At 45.6% G+C, this 19,047-nt stretch overlaps 5 protein-coding genes across 5 annotated transcripts; 2 read left to right on the plus strand and 3 right to left on the minus strand.

Moving 5' to 3' along the window:
* Window positions 1–8,993: 8,993 nt before the first annotated feature.
* V1508DRAFT_449104 (glycolipid 2-alpha-mannosyltransferase-domain-containing protein) lies at window positions 8,994–11,210 on the minus strand (the record flags this gene model as incomplete). Its single annotated transcript, XM_066942467.1, has 3 exons — window positions 8,994–9,550; window positions 9,610–10,910; window positions 11,203–11,210. 3 exons carry the CDS (start codon window positions 11,208–11,210, stop codon window positions 8,994–8,996), a joined length of 1,866 nt encoding a protein of 621 aa, XP_066794796.1.
* Window positions 11,171–13,209, plus strand: V1508DRAFT_440434 (uncharacterized protein). The gene is made up of 3 exons (XM_066942257.1): window positions 11,171–11,847; window positions 11,908–12,243; window positions 12,309–13,209. Exons 1-3 carry the CDS (start codon window positions 11,272–11,274, stop codon window positions 12,780–12,782), a joined length of 1,386 nt encoding a protein of 461 aa, XP_066794797.1. The 5' UTR covers window positions 11,171–11,271; the 3' UTR covers window positions 12,783–13,209.
* On the minus strand, window positions 12,789–14,212 carry V1508DRAFT_372935 (uncharacterized protein). Its single transcript, XM_066937516.1, has 2 exons — window positions 13,859–14,212; window positions 12,789–13,810 (listed from the first exon to the last, which is right to left on the minus strand). The coding sequence occupies exons 1-2, from the start codon at window positions 14,066–14,068 to the stop codon at window positions 12,842–12,844; spliced, it is 1,179 nt and encodes a 392-aa protein (XP_066794798.1). The 5' UTR covers window positions 14,069–14,212; the 3' UTR covers window positions 12,789–12,841.
* V1508DRAFT_420555 (adenosinetriphosphatase) lies at window positions 13,972–17,906 on the plus strand. Its single transcript, XM_066940760.1, has 2 exons — window positions 13,972–17,566; window positions 17,620–17,906. The coding sequence occupies exon 1, from the start codon at window positions 14,131–14,133 to the stop codon at window positions 17,530–17,532; it is 3,402 nt and encodes a 1,133-aa protein (XP_066794799.1). The 5' UTR covers window positions 13,972–14,130; the 3' UTR covers window positions 17,533–17,566; window positions 17,620–17,906.
* V1508DRAFT_420556 (uncharacterized protein) lies at window positions 17,490–18,565 on the minus strand. The gene is made up of 5 exons (XM_066940761.1): window positions 18,434–18,565; window positions 18,310–18,366; window positions 18,173–18,257; window positions 18,071–18,122; window positions 17,490–18,001 (listed from the first exon to the last, which is right to left on the minus strand). Exons 1-5 carry the CDS (start codon window positions 18,509–18,511, stop codon window positions 17,644–17,646), a joined length of 630 nt encoding a protein of 209 aa, XP_066794800.1. The 5' UTR covers window positions 18,512–18,565; the 3' UTR covers window positions 17,490–17,643.
* Between the last annotated feature and the right edge of the window lie 482 nt (window positions 18,566–19,047).

A 19,047-nucleotide genomic window follows, 5' to 3' on the forward strand; every position in this document is an offset into this window, starting at 1 on the left:
GAGAACCTGCTCATTGCGAATGTAGTCCGATAGCGGGTTTGATGTCGCGAATATATTGTTATGAAATCGTTATCACTAGTCCGATCTTTCCTATTTGAGCAGGCAGGCCTTAAACGTAAGATGAAGTCTCTTATTTTCGAATCTTTAGCTACACGGAATAATTCGTTCATGTAGCTCAGCCAAGCATCCTGCATGCTTAAGGTAGCAAAGCAACGCCGTGAAAGTCACCCTACATGGTGCTTCAGTGATGGCCATATCGACGGAGTCGATGCTAAGATGCTCAGAAAGTCTTCAAATTCCAATAGACCGAGGTTGATTAGTCAATAGCATCAGTATGGCCTGCACAGGATGAGCGCTATAATTGTGCATGAATTCCGCTCATCGTTGCTTGACCCGTTATGGGTGCAATGGTGATAGAAGTTGTATTTTTTCTTTTCTAATAATAATGTGTAAGTCAAACACAAGTGAGATTACAAGATTGCTTTTATAAGAGAATAACGGATGAGGAACAATTATTTTCTCCGTACACGTTAAAGCACGGCAAGCTGCCTCAATCTGATGTGCAAAATTTCCGGCCCTTCCAGGCCAATGGGCCAGGCATATGCTGGGTTCCCGCCTATCATGCACAACCTCAGATCCGAAGAATACATGGGGAATGAATATCTAACCGATTTGCTCTGTTCTTCTTCTTTCAGTATCTGGTTACGGCCTATCTAGGTCCAAATTTGTGTTTGTGTAATAATTGCGCTATTTCCGTCAAAACTTAGCGCGCGCAGTACGCTCATTGCTGCTTCCACTATTCGTACATATCGCCAAGCCGCGCGGTGTGTGAACTTGTCCGGATCCGAATTCACAGCCGATATGTATAGCACATAGTGTCTCATGGAGGTACTTGCATCAGCAACTTGACGTGACCGTCCCGAGAGAAGGTCGGTTAGATCATGCCATTGGCGCGCCTCGTGCGTTAATAAATCTCGATTGACAAAGGAAAATCATGAGCGAAGTAGACCGTGCGCCAAGGAGAGTTGAATTTGGTTTATCAGCATGGCAGTTTGGAATCTGTCAGTGCAGTCTTACCTTAGATACATCTTAGATAAACAAGGTGAGTACACATTAGAAACCGGTGCACTTGATACGTAGTGTAGTGGAGATTTGTCCCGCATCTAGAAAGACTTACAATTTATAATAGTCGTTGTATCACTGCAGACAACTTAATGCTTAACTATAGCAGCAAACTATTTGATTTAGTTCCTTTGACGTTCTGAATATCAAAACAATGTTGCACACTGACTAAACAATTAGTCACAGAAGGGTGAGACATGCCATAATATGAAAGCTAAGCAACGATTGACGACCAAACCAGAATTATAACATTGGAATACCCGGTAAATGATACCAGTATTGGTACGGAAAGTGGCGATTTGGTTAGAAAGATACTCTTATTTCCTAGGTACAAGGACCGTAGACATCACTGTGAATTAGTTAAAGAGATTCATGGGGAGTAAACCGACAACTCCTCTTTGGGGCTAGTATAAAAGTACACTTTGATATCTTTGGGCAGCATGGCATCATAGATAGACATTTAACACTGATCGCTCATAACCATCGCTTGTGAAGGGGTAGAATGCGTCAAGCTTGATTGTTCTAATATCATTGAATTATTCTCCTCCACGCATAAATACCATGAATCAAGCTACCGGACAAATTGCCTTGCTAACAGCGGATCCCAACGACCCTGTGATCTACTCGGGGATGTTTGTTAATCGAGTAAGCAGCAAGAGCCTATGTGAAAGTGTATGCGATACACCATAGTTTCGCATCTAGTCAATCACAAGGATCATACGCTATTGCTTGTCTGCAAATGAAATTAACATCTCTTACGACGGCTCTGTCGAGTAGGGAAGTGTACTATTGGACTTGTCAACCTAAATGTCTAATTTCCGAATTTCAAATTCAATTCAAACCTTCAAATCGAAGTCGGCATGTTGAGCTTTTGGTACAAATTTGGCCGGACTTTTTGATTTGACTTTGAGAATAGGTATTACTTGCGCGCTGGCCGATTGAACTATGCATCTCCATGAGTGGGATATTTGTAATGCGGTCTGTCTTTTTGTCAAAATATGCAAATTCAAACTTTTCAGTGGACACAAACTCAAAATGCATATTCAAAAGAAGTACATCAAGCCCAAATCCGCGATTCGAAATTTGAAAATTCAAGTCAAATCCAACTCAAGGTTATGGTTTAGTTGCAAACTCAAATTTTGTAAAAGTTTGAAGGTTGAGACCTCTAATGCAGAGTGAGCTTTGGAAAAGTGATGAACGAATATGATTTAGAATTAGATGGGCTAGCTGAAGGTGTGCCGACTTTTATGGGATGTTGCTAAAATGACAATAAGTGCATGAATTTGATAGATATCATCTGATCTGTGAGAAAAGAGTTATTTTGACAATGTAGGTTGTGTGGATGCTAACTTACGTACTAATGAAGCTGTAATATGCTGGGTATAAGTCAAGGTTACAATAGGGATGTTCGGCAACCATTTTTCACGCCGCCTAAATTTACGCCAAATAAGCCTTACCCATGTCCCTCAGTTTCCTCAAGTAAATTTGGTCGCGTAAATTTACGCCACTTCATGGACTTTAACTAAAAAAATTTTAAGCCCAATTTACTGTGCTTTTAAGATTGGCATTAGCCTTGAACGGCTACGCGAAACCCCAGATGGACGCGTTGTTCAAGACTTGTTTGATGTTGGCCGAATGCGTGAGTTGGCAACTTGTTACCATTATACTACCCTCGGATATAATTCTGCGTTATAACCGGACGTGGGTTTTGGTCTCAACGTGTCCTACCTCCGTCCTATACGGCGAGTTAGTTGCCGTTTGCAGGCTGAGTCTATTTCGGCTCTGCATAAAGTTACGCCCAATTTACTTACCTATGGCTATTAATAGTTTGTACAAAGTAATACTTAGTTTCGCTTGATCTAACTTTACTCTGAATGAGTATATGTAGGCAGGCAGAGCTTAGTGTCCTTCTCCCACGATATGTGAGCTATTACTTGCATTGCCAGTGATGATTTAGCGGGGCCTAGGTAGCCAATTGTGACGGCTAAGCCTCCTTCGCATCTTCTGGCCAATTTTATCCATCAACGACGATTCGGTGACTTCCCACGGCCCCAAGTTACCAGCTCGCAGGGTTACCCTCTCCAGCAAGCTATGAGCATGATGCTGATGGTGCGGATGTATTGTCCACGGTCAATGTTGACAAGTGTGAGAGGGAAACGATTGGTCTTGTAAGTCGCGTCAATTAACAGCAGTGGATCATAGACACGAGCTTTCGCAGCAGCGTCAGGATGACAGATAAAGAGCGACTCGAGTGTATTGTCTGCGGCAATTTTAACACGATACCCATACATTCTTTGCGCAAAGACTCAATATATTCGGCGCAAGAGTTCCCGTTTCCTCATGATGATCGTACGTAAGGCATCTCTGGCCAGCGCATGTATCCCATACGTGACGTTCACCATTCCAGCGTTCTGCGCGAGTTTTGATTTGCTCAGGACTATCTCACGGGGGCAAACATTGCGTGCTTTGCCTTTTCGCTCAAAGACCTGTTTCTGGATCATAAGGATTAACCTTTCAAGCTGGAGTCCCAGATGTTCGTTGGTTAATCCAGTAGTCACCCAGTTGCCATCAAGCTGTTTCTTGAAGCGCAGTCTTCAAGGGATGAGAGGGGATGCTTCGTGCGTCTCGAAGACGTGTTACCCTTACTCCCTGTCTCCCGACAACCGTGTGGTCTTTGATCTTTACGCGACCATCTTTTACTGTGAAGTTGTTGCATATGGCATACTGCTGGACATAGGTTCGATAAAGTCCTGGCAAATAGTGAGCGCGAAATATTCATATTCTGGAGGACTGCCTGTGAATTGTTTCATGATGAGTTATGGCGAGGAATAATGGAAAGAGTGCACCAGATACGCGTTAGGGATGTCGTAGCAACCGACGCGTTTCAACTACGCGTCTCAACGGTTGCAAGTTTCTCCTTAATAAATTACCGTGACATGGCGCAGTGGACAAAATAAAGACCTAATTACAAATGTGCAGGGCTAACAAAGGCTTAGGAGCAGAGAGACATGCTAGTAGTCGAAGTCCGATCGGAAAAGTAAATAAAAGGGCCACAAAATAAACAAAGAAATATTAGAAATCGTTAAGTGAAGGGATTCAAGAATAAACGAAGTTCTTGATGGATGTGAAGAAGGACAGCGACTAGTTTTGTGGTGGAGATGCAGAGTTGAGCGAGAAGCGGACAGGCGGTCAGCAGACCAGTACGACAAGACAGCGACCACGGAAGGCAATCCAAAACCAGCGACTAACAAATAGGGAAAAGACAATACACGTAGAATTAGGAATGAGAAGAAGGAAACAGAATGGAAACAATTAAGGAGCAAGGAATGAATGAATGGAGGTCGAGATGAGCATTGCATAGAGAGCGGCAGAACTTCTCGTGACGTCGCGCCATTCGACGGGAGTTTTTAAATAAATCGAATGCCCAGTGAGGCTTCTCAATGTCGTGATTGAGCTTCGAGGAAGTCGTCGCTCGACCTCTCGGAGGAATGGATTGCTTTCGTGTACGCCGCCGAGGTGACGAGCAAGGAGACATAATTTGGCTCCGTAACGCTGGTTCACATCACCGCTCCGGCTCTCAAAGAGTCGACTCGGCAGCTCCACGGACTGGGTGGGCCAACTCCAGAGAACTCGTCTCTGCATCGAAGAGGAAGACGCTCGAACTTACTGAATCTGGTGATTCGCTCTTGCACGTCGGCAGGCGGTGGAAACGCATGGCCCCTCCTTCTCCCAGTCTCAGATAGAAGTTCACTACAGGCTCGCTATACGGGTGTCTCGCGACGGATGTAGATCTGCGCCGAAAGCTGGATGAACTGAGGTATTCCCGCCACCAGGTGGTAGTATGATAGAGATCGAGCTGTGCACCAGGCCATGATGCTGATGAAGCTGTGATGTGACGAGTAGCGGGGCCCCTTTATTTGCTTTCTTAATTTACATGCTTCGTATATTTCCCATTTTGTATCGAGATACTTATGAGACACTTTCCCATGAACGGACACGTAATCGCACATAATTTGCTGTAGTCCAGGCGTGCCGGAAGATATAATCTAGGACTAGCTTGTTGGGCCAAGGAGAATAGGGCAAGGTAAGACAACGCGGTTCCTTCTCACCACGAAGATCTCAAAATTGCTATCACAACCGCATTATCCTCTTCTTGTTACTCAAAGCAGGATTTTCTCTATCTAGCGCATAATTTATCGCATATTATTAATTCGTGTCTAACGGGCAGAAACTAAGATGATGAATAAGCAATGTGACTCGTTGGAAATCGTTGAATCAAAATGTCAGGGACAGACGCAGCTGAAAAGTGTTAGAGCCGTAGTACCAGAGAAGTTCGAGACAGTTCTTTTAAGTAGAGGAACTGGAAACAACTGTTCAGGCACGACTTGCATAAGATAAAGGGGTCTCCCACTCGTTCATGTAATATAGTAATATAACAACAACTGCCACCTGGATACGAAGCAACACCGGAGTTTTGCGAGGTCTGCAGAGATGGCCGAAGTGCGTAGCTATTATTGGGCTGACGTTTGAATTGCGAGTCCGGCTACGCTAAAATCTATCGGAAGTCTGCTATCGCCATCAAGCACATGGTAACGCTTATTTGGCCCGCCCTTAATCACAGATATCACTAGAGAAAACACAACAAATTTATTTGGGTGGCTATTTCTTGACAGATAAAGTAAGATTCAAGGTCTACAACAAGTAAAACATCGGAGAAACATTGGGACGGGGTGAGGGTAGTGGAGTAGCAGCGTGCTTCGGCTCAACTTCCCAGTTACCATGGGACTACACAGAGCGGGCAAGAGATGGCGCTGTTGATTAGATCCGTGATGATATTTATTATTCCTGCACTTTCCTCCTCGACCGCGCGTAAGAAGATATTGGTATCTATCACCTTTCTTTCGTGTCCTGCATGCATCACAGGGTTTTAAGACTCATTTCCATGCTATGGTGAAAACAAGACATTCACATGCGACTTCTCATCAAAGGCGGTTGGTTGTGACTATAAATTTAATCTTCATCCATCTGGAGCAGATAACTGTAATTTATGTAGTTAAACAGTCTTGATTGTTTAATGCCAGTTGCCCAATTCCGTGCTTCTTGAACTGTTGAAATCAGTGCTGCTGCGAATTGTTGAAACATTAGCTGCTGCAAGTAAAGAACGCTGAGCTGTTGAAACCATTGTGGCCTGTATACAATGTCCGTTGCTTCCTGGCATCTGTTTGTTGCTTGGTGCTAGGTGACTCGCCTTGCTCTTATATTGTTTCGTACCTTGGTTACCGGACACAGTAAAGCTGGGATTTGGGAAACGTATAAAGGTATCATAAATCCCGTGGTGCAATACTACAATGTCTAGAAAACAACAGTGGAATCCTCTCGTCTTTCAGACTCATGCTACTTGCTCTTCAAAATTCATCACTAAAGTACGTTTTGCTCATATTATCAATTCATTCCTGTTTGACTTTCGCTAGCATAACCCAAAAAATACTATATGTAATATGTAATAGAACAAGTCATATGCTCAATTGTGTCGCATGTAGGGCTTAACCTTGCTTTGGCAGCAAACGATACAAACATGCCTTCCAAATATTGCTGCTAGGGACTTGCCCTGTCTTTATGAGTGAGCTACTTACATTATAATAAAAGTACCCAGATGTTTACAACAAAATGCTGAAACGATTGCGCATACTAATAATAATGAAATTTGCATTCTAAGGCATTTCCAACAAGGTGTCAGCAGATATAAATTGAAGCAAAGCGCCTGATAAACTGAAGGTTTGAAGATTTTCGCTCTGGAATACGTTAGCTATACGATGGGGACACTGGATGATAAAGTTTTCAAGAAAGGTAAGGAAGCAGTGCACCGTCCATGCACCTTCCAAACGCAAAACAAGATGGCTCAATAACAGCATCATAGCGCATTCAGTCACATATACAGGACAATGGAGACATGTTAATCGTGTAAATTAAGCGAAACGGCCTCGCGAGACATCACATAGTCTCAACTGAACATTCACCTAAGTAGTCTTCAACAATATCTCCAGCAGTTGCATGTAACCAAGGTCCTTCTGTTACGAATTTGCTTGGATAATAAACCGTGTGGGCCCAACTCATTTCGTAATGAAGCTATGATCGGGGCAAGTTTGATCATCACGCAGTATCCCAATTGGTGTTCACTGACTTGATACAACATTTAGTCTGCGGAATATATATGCTGACAATCTTAGTAACTAAACCTTACCGCTAAGTCCTTCACATCATCCAGCTACTTTAAACTTATGACACGGAAGTCAAAGAATCAGATATAAGATAAACAGTTACTTGGAAAGGTGGTGGTGACAGTTACTGATATGCGCAGTCAAATCTGTACTTGGGATAGATCTTTTGTCATTCCTGCTTATATACATGCGTAACCGGCAGTATACTGCGATTGTCTTCTTCGACCGTATCTATTTACAACACATTCCTTCTACAACGTTGCGACGGTACTGACATCTTCATGGACGGAGGCCTTGCGCCTCCTTCAACAGCTTCGACCTTAGATACCTGGTACTGGTCATACCATATACCACAATGTATTTGGACTCTAACGCTTCCGCTTTCTTTCACTAATGCATCATGCCAGTCACACTGTGTCAGATAGTTATTAGAGCCCAGCTGCTAGTGGCGTTCAACTTCTCCGAGCTGGCTGGTAAGGGAAGTTAACTAAGTCAAGCGATGATATGCTAGGAGCAAATATTGTGATATACGCACTTATTATTATTTTCTTCTCCCATTGTGGACTATACACAAAGTACTACTGCTTTATAGTATGAGCTGCAAGTTTCATCTCTTACTAAATATAAGATATACAACAATGGATGATCCGTAACCAGCTCCCAAGTCTATAGATAAGGAGAAGGTTCAGAGACTAGATGGCAGTGGGTATGAGTAAGCAGAGCTCAGATATCACTCCTGGCGGTCGTGGCGTGAAAGTGCTCCGTTTCAGTGCTAAATCATGACGCGCATGAATGGATTGACGAGATTGCCGCTGTCCGTATCTACTATTTAGCGAAACCACAGGCAAAGGAAATGTGCTTGGCCTTGACATTGTTTATGTGACGCCTCACATTTCTTGGTAGATGATGCAGGCTTCGTATTTCACCATGGTCCGCGAGCATACTTCACTGTTCTTTCATAGCCATGGATCTTGAGTTCTAGATGGCCTGTTTGTAGGGGTGGACACGAATAACATTTTACTCTATTCGTATTCGTTATTCGTATTCGCAGAAATTCCTTTATTCGTAAGGAATAAAATTCGGAACGTCGAATACGAATACCGAATATTATTCGTAATTTTGCCAAAACGCTAGCGCAGTAACAGAACTTTAATTCAGCCAATCATGACGCGTCAATGAGTAACTGAACGGCGCGTCAAGGAGTACCGCGTCAATGAATAACTCAACGACGCGTCTTATTCTGCCAATCTTCAATCCCTTGGAATTTTCTCTTTGGTAGTTCATCGCTAGCGTTACACACAGCAACACCCGCAGCTGGATAATTGCTCATGAAGAGCATGAATGACAGAATATTGGCAGGGGAAAGCATCAGAACGCAGATAAGAGTGAGGCTAGTTCATAGGACAGGACAACAGACAACCAGATTGCTATAGCGGAGGATATATCCAAATATAATCGTTATATTAATGGATAACTAAGGAAAATGAGCTTAGGATTAGACATAATATTTTACAATCTTATGCAAATAAATGAACCAAATTTCATTTACTTCACATCAGTAAGCCCGCCAACAATGCATGTGCCATAAACAAATCAAAATACATGCATGATACATTGCAAATAAGTAAGAGCCTACATTTTATACACGCAACTTCAAAATTCAAATCCGTTTTTTACATATTTGCCAGTATCATCTCTTTCTAGCCATTCTCCACCTAACCATAACCTAATACATGAGTCATCAGGCTTCTTTTGAGGTGACTCCATAGGCACAAGCTTATAGAAGTTCTCATCTAAGTCGGTGGGCTCGCAGGAGCACTTATTAAGCAAATTTGCTGGGCACTGCTTGTTAATATCATGCTGATAACCGATATCTCGGAAAAAGTGTGTCTCTCGCTTGCTGAGGAACAAAACAACGGCGAGAGTATGCAGCGGAGCATCACCAAATCGCTCATAGTAGAACCCACCTTTGCGATCGATGTAGTCAAAGTAGGTATTGTAAGTCTTGCTGCGAAAAAAATCAAGACTGCCGATCTCGAAGTTACTAAAGAATTGACAGTTATTATATTCTCCATCATTCTTATGGTCGATAATCCATGAAAAGTCTGCTTCAGGATGGATAAACTCGGGGTATTCTGACATGAATTCCTGAGTCTGGCGCCACATTGAAGGGAAAGATCTCGCGTCATCTAAAATATTCATGTTGAAACCTAGACTGTAAGTACATAAACGACACCAATCTCTCAAGCAAGAAAAAAAGTTCACATACCATATTTCAAGTTATTCTCCTCCATGAATGCAAATGGATCATAGTCAACATCACAAAAGAAGTGAACATCAGGTTCTACACGCCAATACCAATCGTAGTCATCGAGAATAGGGTGCTTGTAAAAAAAGCCCGAATTCCAACGACACATATGACGATATGAGATCATCCAACCTTTGCCGACACCAATTGCACCGAGATACTCCAAGGAAGAAATAAACCTGGACTCGTCGATCCACTTCGGCAGCGACCAGTGCGATTCAGGAACAGTGGCGTAAAAGCATTCGGCGTTGGTCAGATTCTGCGTTCGGGCCTTGAATGTGTCATCAAACGGAACGTCGTTGAAAAAGATCCAAGGATAGTTGTACTTGTGATTGAAGCGAGTTTCGAGATGTCTCATGGACTGCTCAATTCCTTCCAATTCTGAGTTCCGGACAAGAGAAATCAGTGCAGCCTTTGGTTTCCGCCGTGCGCGGAGGACTTCTACTGGAACATTGGCGTCGGACCTTGGAACAAGGGGAGTGAATGCCTTTTGGGAGTGAGCTTGGAAAACGGCATCGTTTAAGGCGGCGTATGATGGCGCCGAAATCTTAGGGGTGCTGCGACGGTTGATAGCGGTGACGAGCAATAGCAGACCGAGAAATGTTACTACTGCGTACTGCGCTGTTCGCGTATATAGCCGCGTTGGCCTAAATGAGAGGATAGATGATGGGCTACCCAGCATGGACTTCTGTAACCTGATAAGTATGCTTCCGGGGGCAGATTTTGCCATTGTTCCTAGACCCGAGGAGCCCTTGCCCCTGTTATCGCGCGACTCCTCGTAGTCGTTGGACCGGGCCTCTACAGATTCAGTTTTGTAGGAAGAAGATGAGAAGATGTTCGTTCGAATCGGACGAAGTGAGGATACTGACTCAGAGAGCGATAAGTCAGTAGATGAGGAGGCTGAGGCGTCGTCGAAGAGTGACACGGCGCGGCGAGACTGGGAATGCTGGTGCAGGCTAGACCGCGAAACGGCTGAGCCTGACCAGAATGGAGACGGACTGCGGGACCGGTCAGTTGCTCTGGCAGTAACCGGCGAAGGCAGCTCAGAATTAAGCGGCGTTCTGGAGGAGAGTGTGACGTTGCGGACCGACGACGCGATAGCGCGGAACTTCGGAACCTGAAGAGCCGACTGGCTCTCAGTATGACCGATAGCTACGAAGGACGGCTGGGACGGAGATGGTAATGGTGACTTCGAGGACAGAGACGGAGACGGAGACAGAGATGGAGCAGAGTTCTGGGAAGACTCGTATGAGGACGACAGCCTGGCGGTGTGAGAGACCTAAAGAGCTGGCGTAAGGCGGCGGGAGCTCGTCAGAGCATGGACTCGACGACGAGTTAGTAGAGCAAAATGAGGAGTGGATGTGAAGGAAAGTGAAGAAGTGAATGAATCTGACAAGCAGCTGCAACAGCAGAAGCGGAAGTAGAAGCAGCAGGCGAGCCGTGCAGCACACAGCCCACTATGTATTCTCCCTCTCCCATTCAGCTGCTGCGTGCGGCGACCGCCTTGTTCTCGCTTTGTGATCAGCTAAGTCGGTCACAGCTGCACGTGACTACGTGACCATACTCTTTCAACGCGTTTGGCGAGCAATCTCGAATTCACTTTGGTCAAAAAAACGCGAACCAATGCACCGCTACTTATCGAAGCGAGAATCAGAGCCTGTGCCGCAGTCCATAGCCAGAGCCGCGGACGAAGAAGACTATGACACCGACACGAAGCTGGCTTTATTCGCATCACTATACCCGGACATTCCACCTGACCTGCTCATAGAACTACTCATCGCCGCCAACGGTTCGGTGGCCAGGGCCGCAAATTCTCTGCAGTCGAGATATGCTGCAGATGACACCAGCCGCTGCAGACTGTCAACTCGTCAGAACATTCTCCAGTCGTCCGTCACTCAGTACCTTGGCTCGGGACGAAAGAGGTCTCGCACAGAAGGAGACGCAGGCTCAGACTACCGCGACGACCCATACTGGCCAATGCTCAAGTCGCGGCGTCTCGGAAATGTATCGCTGTCAAGTACTAACGTCATCAACAATAAAGTCGTCCACCTCTATACTCCCGCCTCTATTGCTTCGTTAACACCCTGTACTTTCCATCCGTTCTTTTTGCCTCCAGAGCTGGCGGACTCCCTCCTCAGGCAACTATTAGACGACTCTATCCATTGGCGACCAAATCAATTTCGCCTCTTCAACCGGGAGGTATGTGTTCTTAGACTCCTCTATTGATTGTCTGCAACTTGTTAACCGTGGCTCATCCAGGTCACCTCACCACACACAACTTCGTTCTACGTGAATCCACAACATTTTGATGAATTCCGGGACTCGTACCACTATAACGGCGCAATTATTAAAGATGTCAGACCTTTCAGCGACACCATGATCGATGTCCAGAAGCTAGTCGAAGACACGGTCAGTACTGAGCTGGAAAAACGTGGCTATCTTCATTTTCAATACAAAGGTAAATGGGTAGCAGATGTCGCCTTCTGTAACCGTTACAATGGTCCTGGTGAGGCCGTGGGTTATCACTCCGACAGGCTTACTTACCTGGGACCCATGCCGGTAATAGCAAGCCTTTCACTTGGAGTCACGCGAGAGGTAAGCTTGGGATGTTGATTATACAGATCAAAAGACGACGAAGTTGCTCACGCGGCGTTTGATAGTTTCGATTACGGGAAATCTGCACGCCCTCCCAAACATATTCTTTGCACCTCCCACATAACAGTCTTCTAGTAATGCACGCACCGTGTCAAGAGAAATTTAAGCACTCCGTCATACCCACTCGGATTGTTGACAGCCACCCCATTGCTGGAGTTTCGAGAATCAACATCACATATCGGATGTACAGACCTTGCTTTTCGACGTCAAAAATACCTGTTTGCAAGTGCGGGATCTCCATGATACTTCGTTGCGTGTCGAAGAAACAGGACTCTCTTGGCCGCTATTTTTGGTCATGCTCAGTAAGCTATCAGCAAGACAAGGGCTGCGAGGACTTTGTATGGGCAACATTTACGCCTGACGGTGAGCCAGTGGAAGACAGCAGTAACAGTGATACAGGCGCATCGATCAGCAGTGATACGAAGCCGTCAATCGAACACATGAAAAGAGAAGATGACAGAGAAGATGATAGATGGTAAATAAATCTTAGATTGACACCAAACCTCATCTATGATACAACATCAACGGCAATATAGAGTTAATCTATGTAATCGCCATCTTGTTCGCCGAAGCGCATCCGATTTTGCGCCTTACGCAGATCCGTCATTGCAAACTGCTGCTTGTACTTCCTGATCCGCTTACCACCACGTTTCTTGGAAGGCTTGTCATCTGGAGCAGGTAACGCCTTCGGGCCCTTATTCGATGGCGGTATGCCCAGCTTTTCTAGTTTTTCCTCTACTTCTTGCTTCAACTTTAAACCTTGTGCTCCATCGAGAGCTGTGTGCGCGAGATCCACTCTCGTTGATAATGCGACTTTCCCTGAGAGAATTCGCAGCGCTTGCCGCCGTAAATCCATAGGAGTTGACTGTATAATTGGACAAAAATAAAGAAAACCTTGCTGTCGGATGCCAGTGTTACCTAGACCAATATTGGTCTGATTCCGTTTTGCTCCTAACGAAGGAATATTGCAGGACGGCAATTTTAGTAGACCATTTAATCCGCCGGCCGCGCCGAAAAGTTGAGCGGCTGTTTGAGAACCAACTAACGCAGCCGTATTTGGCGCAAAAACCGACAATTTGGTGGATACGTACTGCGTGATTTTTCGCTTTGCCGCATCCAAGAATAATAAAATCTCAGAACTCTCATTTGTACTCTTTAACTCCTCATCTGTTAACTGTCGACTCGACGACGTCAGCACTGACACTGTAAGCACCATAATGATTGCAGCCTGCAAAAATTCCGCAAGTTCATTCTGCTTATCCTTGATAGTCGAGATATCATTGCCGATTACTTTCACCGTTTTGGCATATTCAATCGGGTTCAAGACTAGTGATTCTAGTTCCGGGAATCGAGGCCGGTACTTCTCTGCTACATATTTGTGAAGAGCAACAATTTCATTGGTTATATCTGCCGCCAGATCGTTGACTTCGACCAATAATTTATACTCTGGATTGTCTTCGACGTTGCCAATTGCACTATCTGGATTTTCTGAATACTTGTCGATTTCCTAATTATATTAGATTAAATAGAACACCAAAGGAAAAGTTGAACATACATATAACAGAGGGTTTAATTGTGACAATAATCTAGCAGTACCATCTAACTCAGCTAATACGCCATTACATGCGTTGCGATCATCGTTGCGATCATCGCGCTCACGCTGCTCTTCCCAATACGAGGGTTGTGGTTCTGGAGAGGCGGATCTTGATTGTACCGGGGACGGTGAAGGAGAAAAATCAGCCAGAAGCTCATCTACTAACGACATCCCTTCACATATACAGTTGATCTGTGGCAAAAAGTAGTGGACTCCAAGATTGCTGAACTTCGATGTGGATTGTGAGCCGTCAGGGGCCGTACCCGTCACGGGCAGGACAAAATCAAAAATTCAACTGCGCCTTAACGCCCTTATCCACCAAAAACACGTCAGCTCCAATCGAATCGAGAATTTCCTGCTGCATCGATATAATCACGATGGCGGATTTTAAGCGTATCAAATTTACCAGTTCAGTTCGGCTTGCCGGTACGGTGGACGATCAAGATGCGCCTAAGGACAGATTATCACCGCCACGAACTCGAGGTGGTCTGATACTTCCAAATAGAAAAGACAACAGTAGCGACGATGTGAGTTTCAAAAAACCGGTGCTTCCATCCTCATCGTCACTGTCAAGCAAACGAGAGCGAAGACTAGATACTCCGAGTCATGGTGGCGGCCTTTCAATTGAGGCGCGACAGAGGCTGCAAGACAACAAGACGAGACGCCATCAACAGTCTAGCAGCGCGTTTACCAGTCGAAGCAGTTCTCTCAAACGACACGTCAGTGCGCGTGACGATGATGGTGATGGCCAGGAGGACGACGACTATAGAATACATATTAGGAGCAGTCGTCCGAGTAGAGCTGATGCTACCCCCCGAGGCAGTTCCCGAGCAGCAACACCGCGGCAAATGACCAGTCGAGGCTTACTACCTTCCGATTACGACGAAGAGAGCCTATCAGCCTTAGAGAGAGACTGGTATGCGACAGACGAGCTGGGCCATACTGCTGGAGATGAGGCTCACAATCCCTTTGGCACGACGTCGTACAATTTCGAAGAAGCTGAAGCCAAGCTGCAAGCGAGGATGACAAACCGCATCAGCATGCGCGCCAAAGCGAAGCAGAAAGATGCTGAATTATGGGAGAATAATCGCCTTATGACAAGTGGCGTCGGCCAGGCGCAAGAGCTCAGCATGGATTTCGAAAACGAAGATGAGGAGAATCGGGTTCATTTGTTGGTCCACGACTTGACACCGCCATTCTTGGATGGGCGAAATGTGTTCACTCGCCAGAGAGACCCAATTTCAGCAGTCAGAGATCCGCAAAGCGACATGGCGGTATTTAGTCGCAAGGGCAGTCAACTTGTTCGCGAACGCCGGCATCAACGGGAACGACAGAAGCAGAGTCGGGACGCCTTGAGTATTGCCGGAACTGCTCTGGGCAATGTTCTTGGTGTTAAGGATCGACAAGATGATGACGCTGATAGCGCAACAACAGGCGATGGAGGGGTGGTCTCAAAGGGCGAGAGCAAGTTTTCGGAACATATGAAAAAGAATAGTGGTGGTGCCTCAAAGTTCAGTCAGGAGAAATCAATTCGAGAGCAAAAAGAGTCATTGCCCGCTTTTGCTGTCCGAGGAGAGCTTCTGAAGGTTATCCGAGATAATCAAGTCGTCGTCGTCATTGGTGAAACCGGATCTGGCAAGACCACACAGCTTACCCAATTCTTGTACGAGGACGGATATTGCAAACGCGGCATAATTGGATGTACACAGCCGCGTCGAGTGGCTGCCATGAGTGTTGCAAAGCGTGTCAGTGAAGAAATGAGTGTTGAGCTTGGCCGCCTCGTTGGCTATGCTATCCGTTTCGAGGATTGTACGAGTAGTGAGACGATGATCAAATACATGACTGATGGAGTCTTACTTCGTGAGTCATTGCAGGAGCCCGACCTGGATAAGTATTCGTGCATTATCATGGACGAAGCACATGAGCGTGCACTCAATACAGATGTCTTAATGGGATTGTTCAAAAAAATTCTTGCCCGTCGTCGAGATCTGAAGTTAATTGTTACTTCTGCAACCATGAATGCCGATAGATTTTCCAGATTTTATGGTAATGCGCCTCAGTTCACTATTCCCGGAAGAACTTTTCCTGTGGATGTTCTATTCTCCAAGTCACCGTGTGAGGATTACGTTGATGCAGCCGTTAAACAGATTCTGACCATCCATCTCCAACAAGGTCCAGGTGATATTTTAGTATTTATGACGGGTCAGGAAGATATTGAGACAGCGTGCGAAGTTACGGCACAACGACTTGAACAGCTTGATGATCCGCCAAAATTGGACATTTTACCAATATATTCGCAAATGCCGGCGGACCTGCAGGCGAGAATCTTCGATAAAGCGGAAAAGGGAACTCGTAAAGTTATAGTGGCTACAAATATTGCGGAAACATCACTCACTGTGGACGGCATCAAGTTCGTTGTAGATACCGGATACTCAAAATTGAAGGTCTACAATCCACGAATGGGTATGGATACGCTTCAAATTACGCCAATTTCGCAAGCGAATGCGAACCAGCGCTCAGGTCGTGCTGGCCGTACTGGTCCTGGGATTGCGTATAGACTTTACACGGAGTCCGCGTTTCGCAGCGAGTTTTACATTCAAAATATTCCTGAAATTCAACGCACGAACTTATCAAATACAATATTGCTCTTAAAGTCGCTTGGCGTGAAAGATCTAATGGATTTTGATTTCATGGATCCACCTCCAGCAGATACTATGACGAGCAGTTTATATGATCTGTGGGCTCTTGGAGCGTTGGACAACACCGGGCAACTGACTGTTCTCGGTTCGAAGATGGCATCATTTCCTATGGAGCCTTCTTTGTCCAAGCTTTTGATCATGTCAGAGCAGTATGAGTGCAGCGAAGAGATGCTCACAATCGTGTCTATGCTGTCTGTGCCTAACGTTTTCTATCGTCCTAAGGAACGGCAGGAAGAGAGTGACGCCGCGCGTGAGAAATTTTTCGTGCCAGACTCAGATCACTTGACGCTGCTACACGTCTATCACCAGTGGAAATCGAATGGCTATTCGGACAGCTGGTGCATGCGGCATTTCCTCCATCCAAAAACGCTCCGTCGCGCGCGCGAAATTAGACAGCAGCTTCTCGACATCATTACATTCCAGAAAATGTCGATTGTTTCGTGTGGAATGGACTGGGATATTGTGCGCAAATGCGTGTGTTCTGGATACTTTCATCAAGCTGCAAAGGTAAAGGGCTTAGGGGAATATATCAATTTACGTACAGGTGTGACGATACAGCTACATCCTACATCGGCATTATATGGACTGGGATATTTGCCTGATTACTTGGTGTACCACGAGCTGATTCTCACTTCTAAAGAGTTTATGTCCACCGTTACAGCGGTTGATCCGCACTGGCTTGCGGAGCTGGGTGGCGTATTCTACAGCGTCAAAGAGAAGGGATACTCGTCCCGCCTCAAGCGGAAAACGGAGAGAGAGTTTTCTAGAAAAATGGAAATTGAGGCGCAGTTTGAGGAGGACAGGAAGGCACAGGATAGTGAAAAGGAAGCTCTGTCACGAGCGAGGACTGCACAACTTAAAGGCATGGCAGGGATTTCGACACCAGGAATTTTCCGAGCGAGAACTCAGACCCCAAGGGCTCGGCGTGGATTTTAGATGTAACAATGAAGACTTCTGATTTGTTGGCTATGTATGTTTAATCGCGTTTTCACTAGAGACAGACTACTAACGTACTCACCACAGCGCCAATACATTTGCCATATGAATTTACCATCTGCCACGATCATAACCGCCCTGCGGACCTCCATACCCATCCTGAGGACCGCCATACCCACCATTGAATCCTGGGCCATCTTGAGAACCGTCGTATTCGGCATTGTATCCGCCAGGGCCACCAAATCCGCCCTGACCACCTCGAGGACCGCCGTATTCGCCGCCGCCATATCGGCTCTGGTCATAGCTGTCTTGATCGTAGCTGTAGAAGTTGCGGTTACCACCATATCCCTCGTATCCCTGCAGTCGCGGGGGTTGAGGCATAGCAATGGGATCATAGCAATCGTTCTGGCCGTAGTGCGAGTCATACATCTGGTTCACTTGTTCGCGGGCGTGGCGCTTGGCCTTCTCTCTGGATGGACGTTAGAATTGTATCCTATGGGATCAAGCCGTGCACATATGCATGATTAATGCAACTCACCTGTCATAGAAGTCGAGGCCCTTGGTTTCTATGAGCTTGTCAACCTCGGCGCCTGGATTCTTGATCAGCTGGGAATATACCAAAAAAGCACATGTGACATACCAGCAAGCCCCATGAGGACTTCCTTAGCGAAAGCATGGCTGACAGGCTTACCCTCACGACGCTGTCTGTCTTCAAACAACTTGAACTAATTGATCTGTCAGAATGTAATTAATTCCTAACCTCAACGGATCATTTACAGCCTCGAATGATGCGGCACCAGCGATTGCCTCATGGGAGAATTTAGCCTTGTGCTCCTTATAAAATTGTTAGTGATCAAGTTGATTTGAGTGGTCGGCCGGGAGGAGGGGGAATGGCATGTACCTCCGGGGTTAAGTCGTAGGCATAGATCTGCTGGCTCTGGGAGTGACCAAAGTCGAATAAGTTTTCGAAAGCCTGCATGTTAACTGGTTGGCTTGATATTCAGTGAAGAAAGAGATTGTATATATAGAGAGAACGAGACACGGAGAACTGAGAGACAATGGAGTATTTAAATATTGCGGGTACCTCGTCTCTGCTATATTGGAAAACGTCATTGACGCGTCAGGGTGCAGCAGGGGATTCACAGGATCAATCTCCACTAGTTTTTAGTGCGGCTTTGTCATACCTGCGTGATTAAACAATTAGCCGGACTATATTGGTCTGGTATTTTTTGCGGTACAATTAATCGCATGTTCAAATATAAAATACCACATATATTAAATGCATTGCTGCTCAATTAGACTCGATCTCAGTGCAACATTCAATAATAGAGCAGCCAGGGAGTGCTGTAAGCGTACGCAGTTACTTTGTATATACGACTTCCGCGCGACAGTTCGCAATAACCGTTACTAAATATTATTTGGTCTATTAATTAAAATGTCGCGTTGGCTGCACCGTCCGAATCCTGTCAATTCCTCACGAGATTCAGATGTAGCAGACATCCGTTCCTGGCGGCC

This window comes from Lipomyces doorenjongii (genome assembly GCF_038497915.1).
Source record: "Lipomyces doorenjongii strain NRRL Y-27504 unplaced genomic scaffold V1508scaffold_38, whole genome shotgun sequence".
NCBI lineage: Eukaryota > Fungi > Ascomycota > Lipomycetes > Lipomycetales > Lipomycetaceae > Lipomyces > Lipomyces doorenjongii.

Coding starts and splice junctions, on each gene's coding strand:
- V1508DRAFT_440434 (XM_066942257.1), top strand. CDS start 11,272: ATGCACCGCTACTTATCGAAGCGAGAATCAGAGCCTGTGCCGCAGTCC. Junction 11,848..11,907: donor TTCGCCTCTTCAACCGGGAG/GTATGTGTTCTT, acceptor TGGCTCATCCAG/GTCACCTCACCACACACAAC. Junction 12,244..12,308: donor CACTTGGAGTCACGCGAGAG/GTAAGCTTGGGA, acceptor GGCGTTTGATAG/TTTCGATTACGGGAAATCTG.
- V1508DRAFT_372935 (XM_066937516.1), bottom strand. CDS start 14,068: ATGTCGTTAGTAGATGAGCTTCTGGCTGATTTTTCTCCTTCACCGTCC. Junction 13,811..13,858: donor AATTAAACCCTCTGTTATAT/GTATGTTCAACT, acceptor TAATATAATTAG/GAAATCGACAAGTATTCAGA.
- V1508DRAFT_420555 (XM_066940760.1), top strand. CDS start 14,131: ATGTGGATTGTGAGCCGTCAGGGGCCGTACCCGTCACGGGCAGGACAA.
- V1508DRAFT_420556 (XM_066940761.1), bottom strand. CDS start 18,511: ATGCAGGCTTTCGAAAACTTATTCGACTTTGGTCACTCCCAGAGCCAG. Junction 18,367..18,433: donor CCTACGACTTAACCCCGGAG/GTACATGCCATT, acceptor CAATTTTATAAG/GAGCACAAGGCTAAATTCTC. Junction 18,002..18,070: donor GGCCTCGACTTCTATGACAG/GTGAGTTGCATT, acceptor ACGTCCATCCAG/AGAGAAGGCCAAGCGCCACG.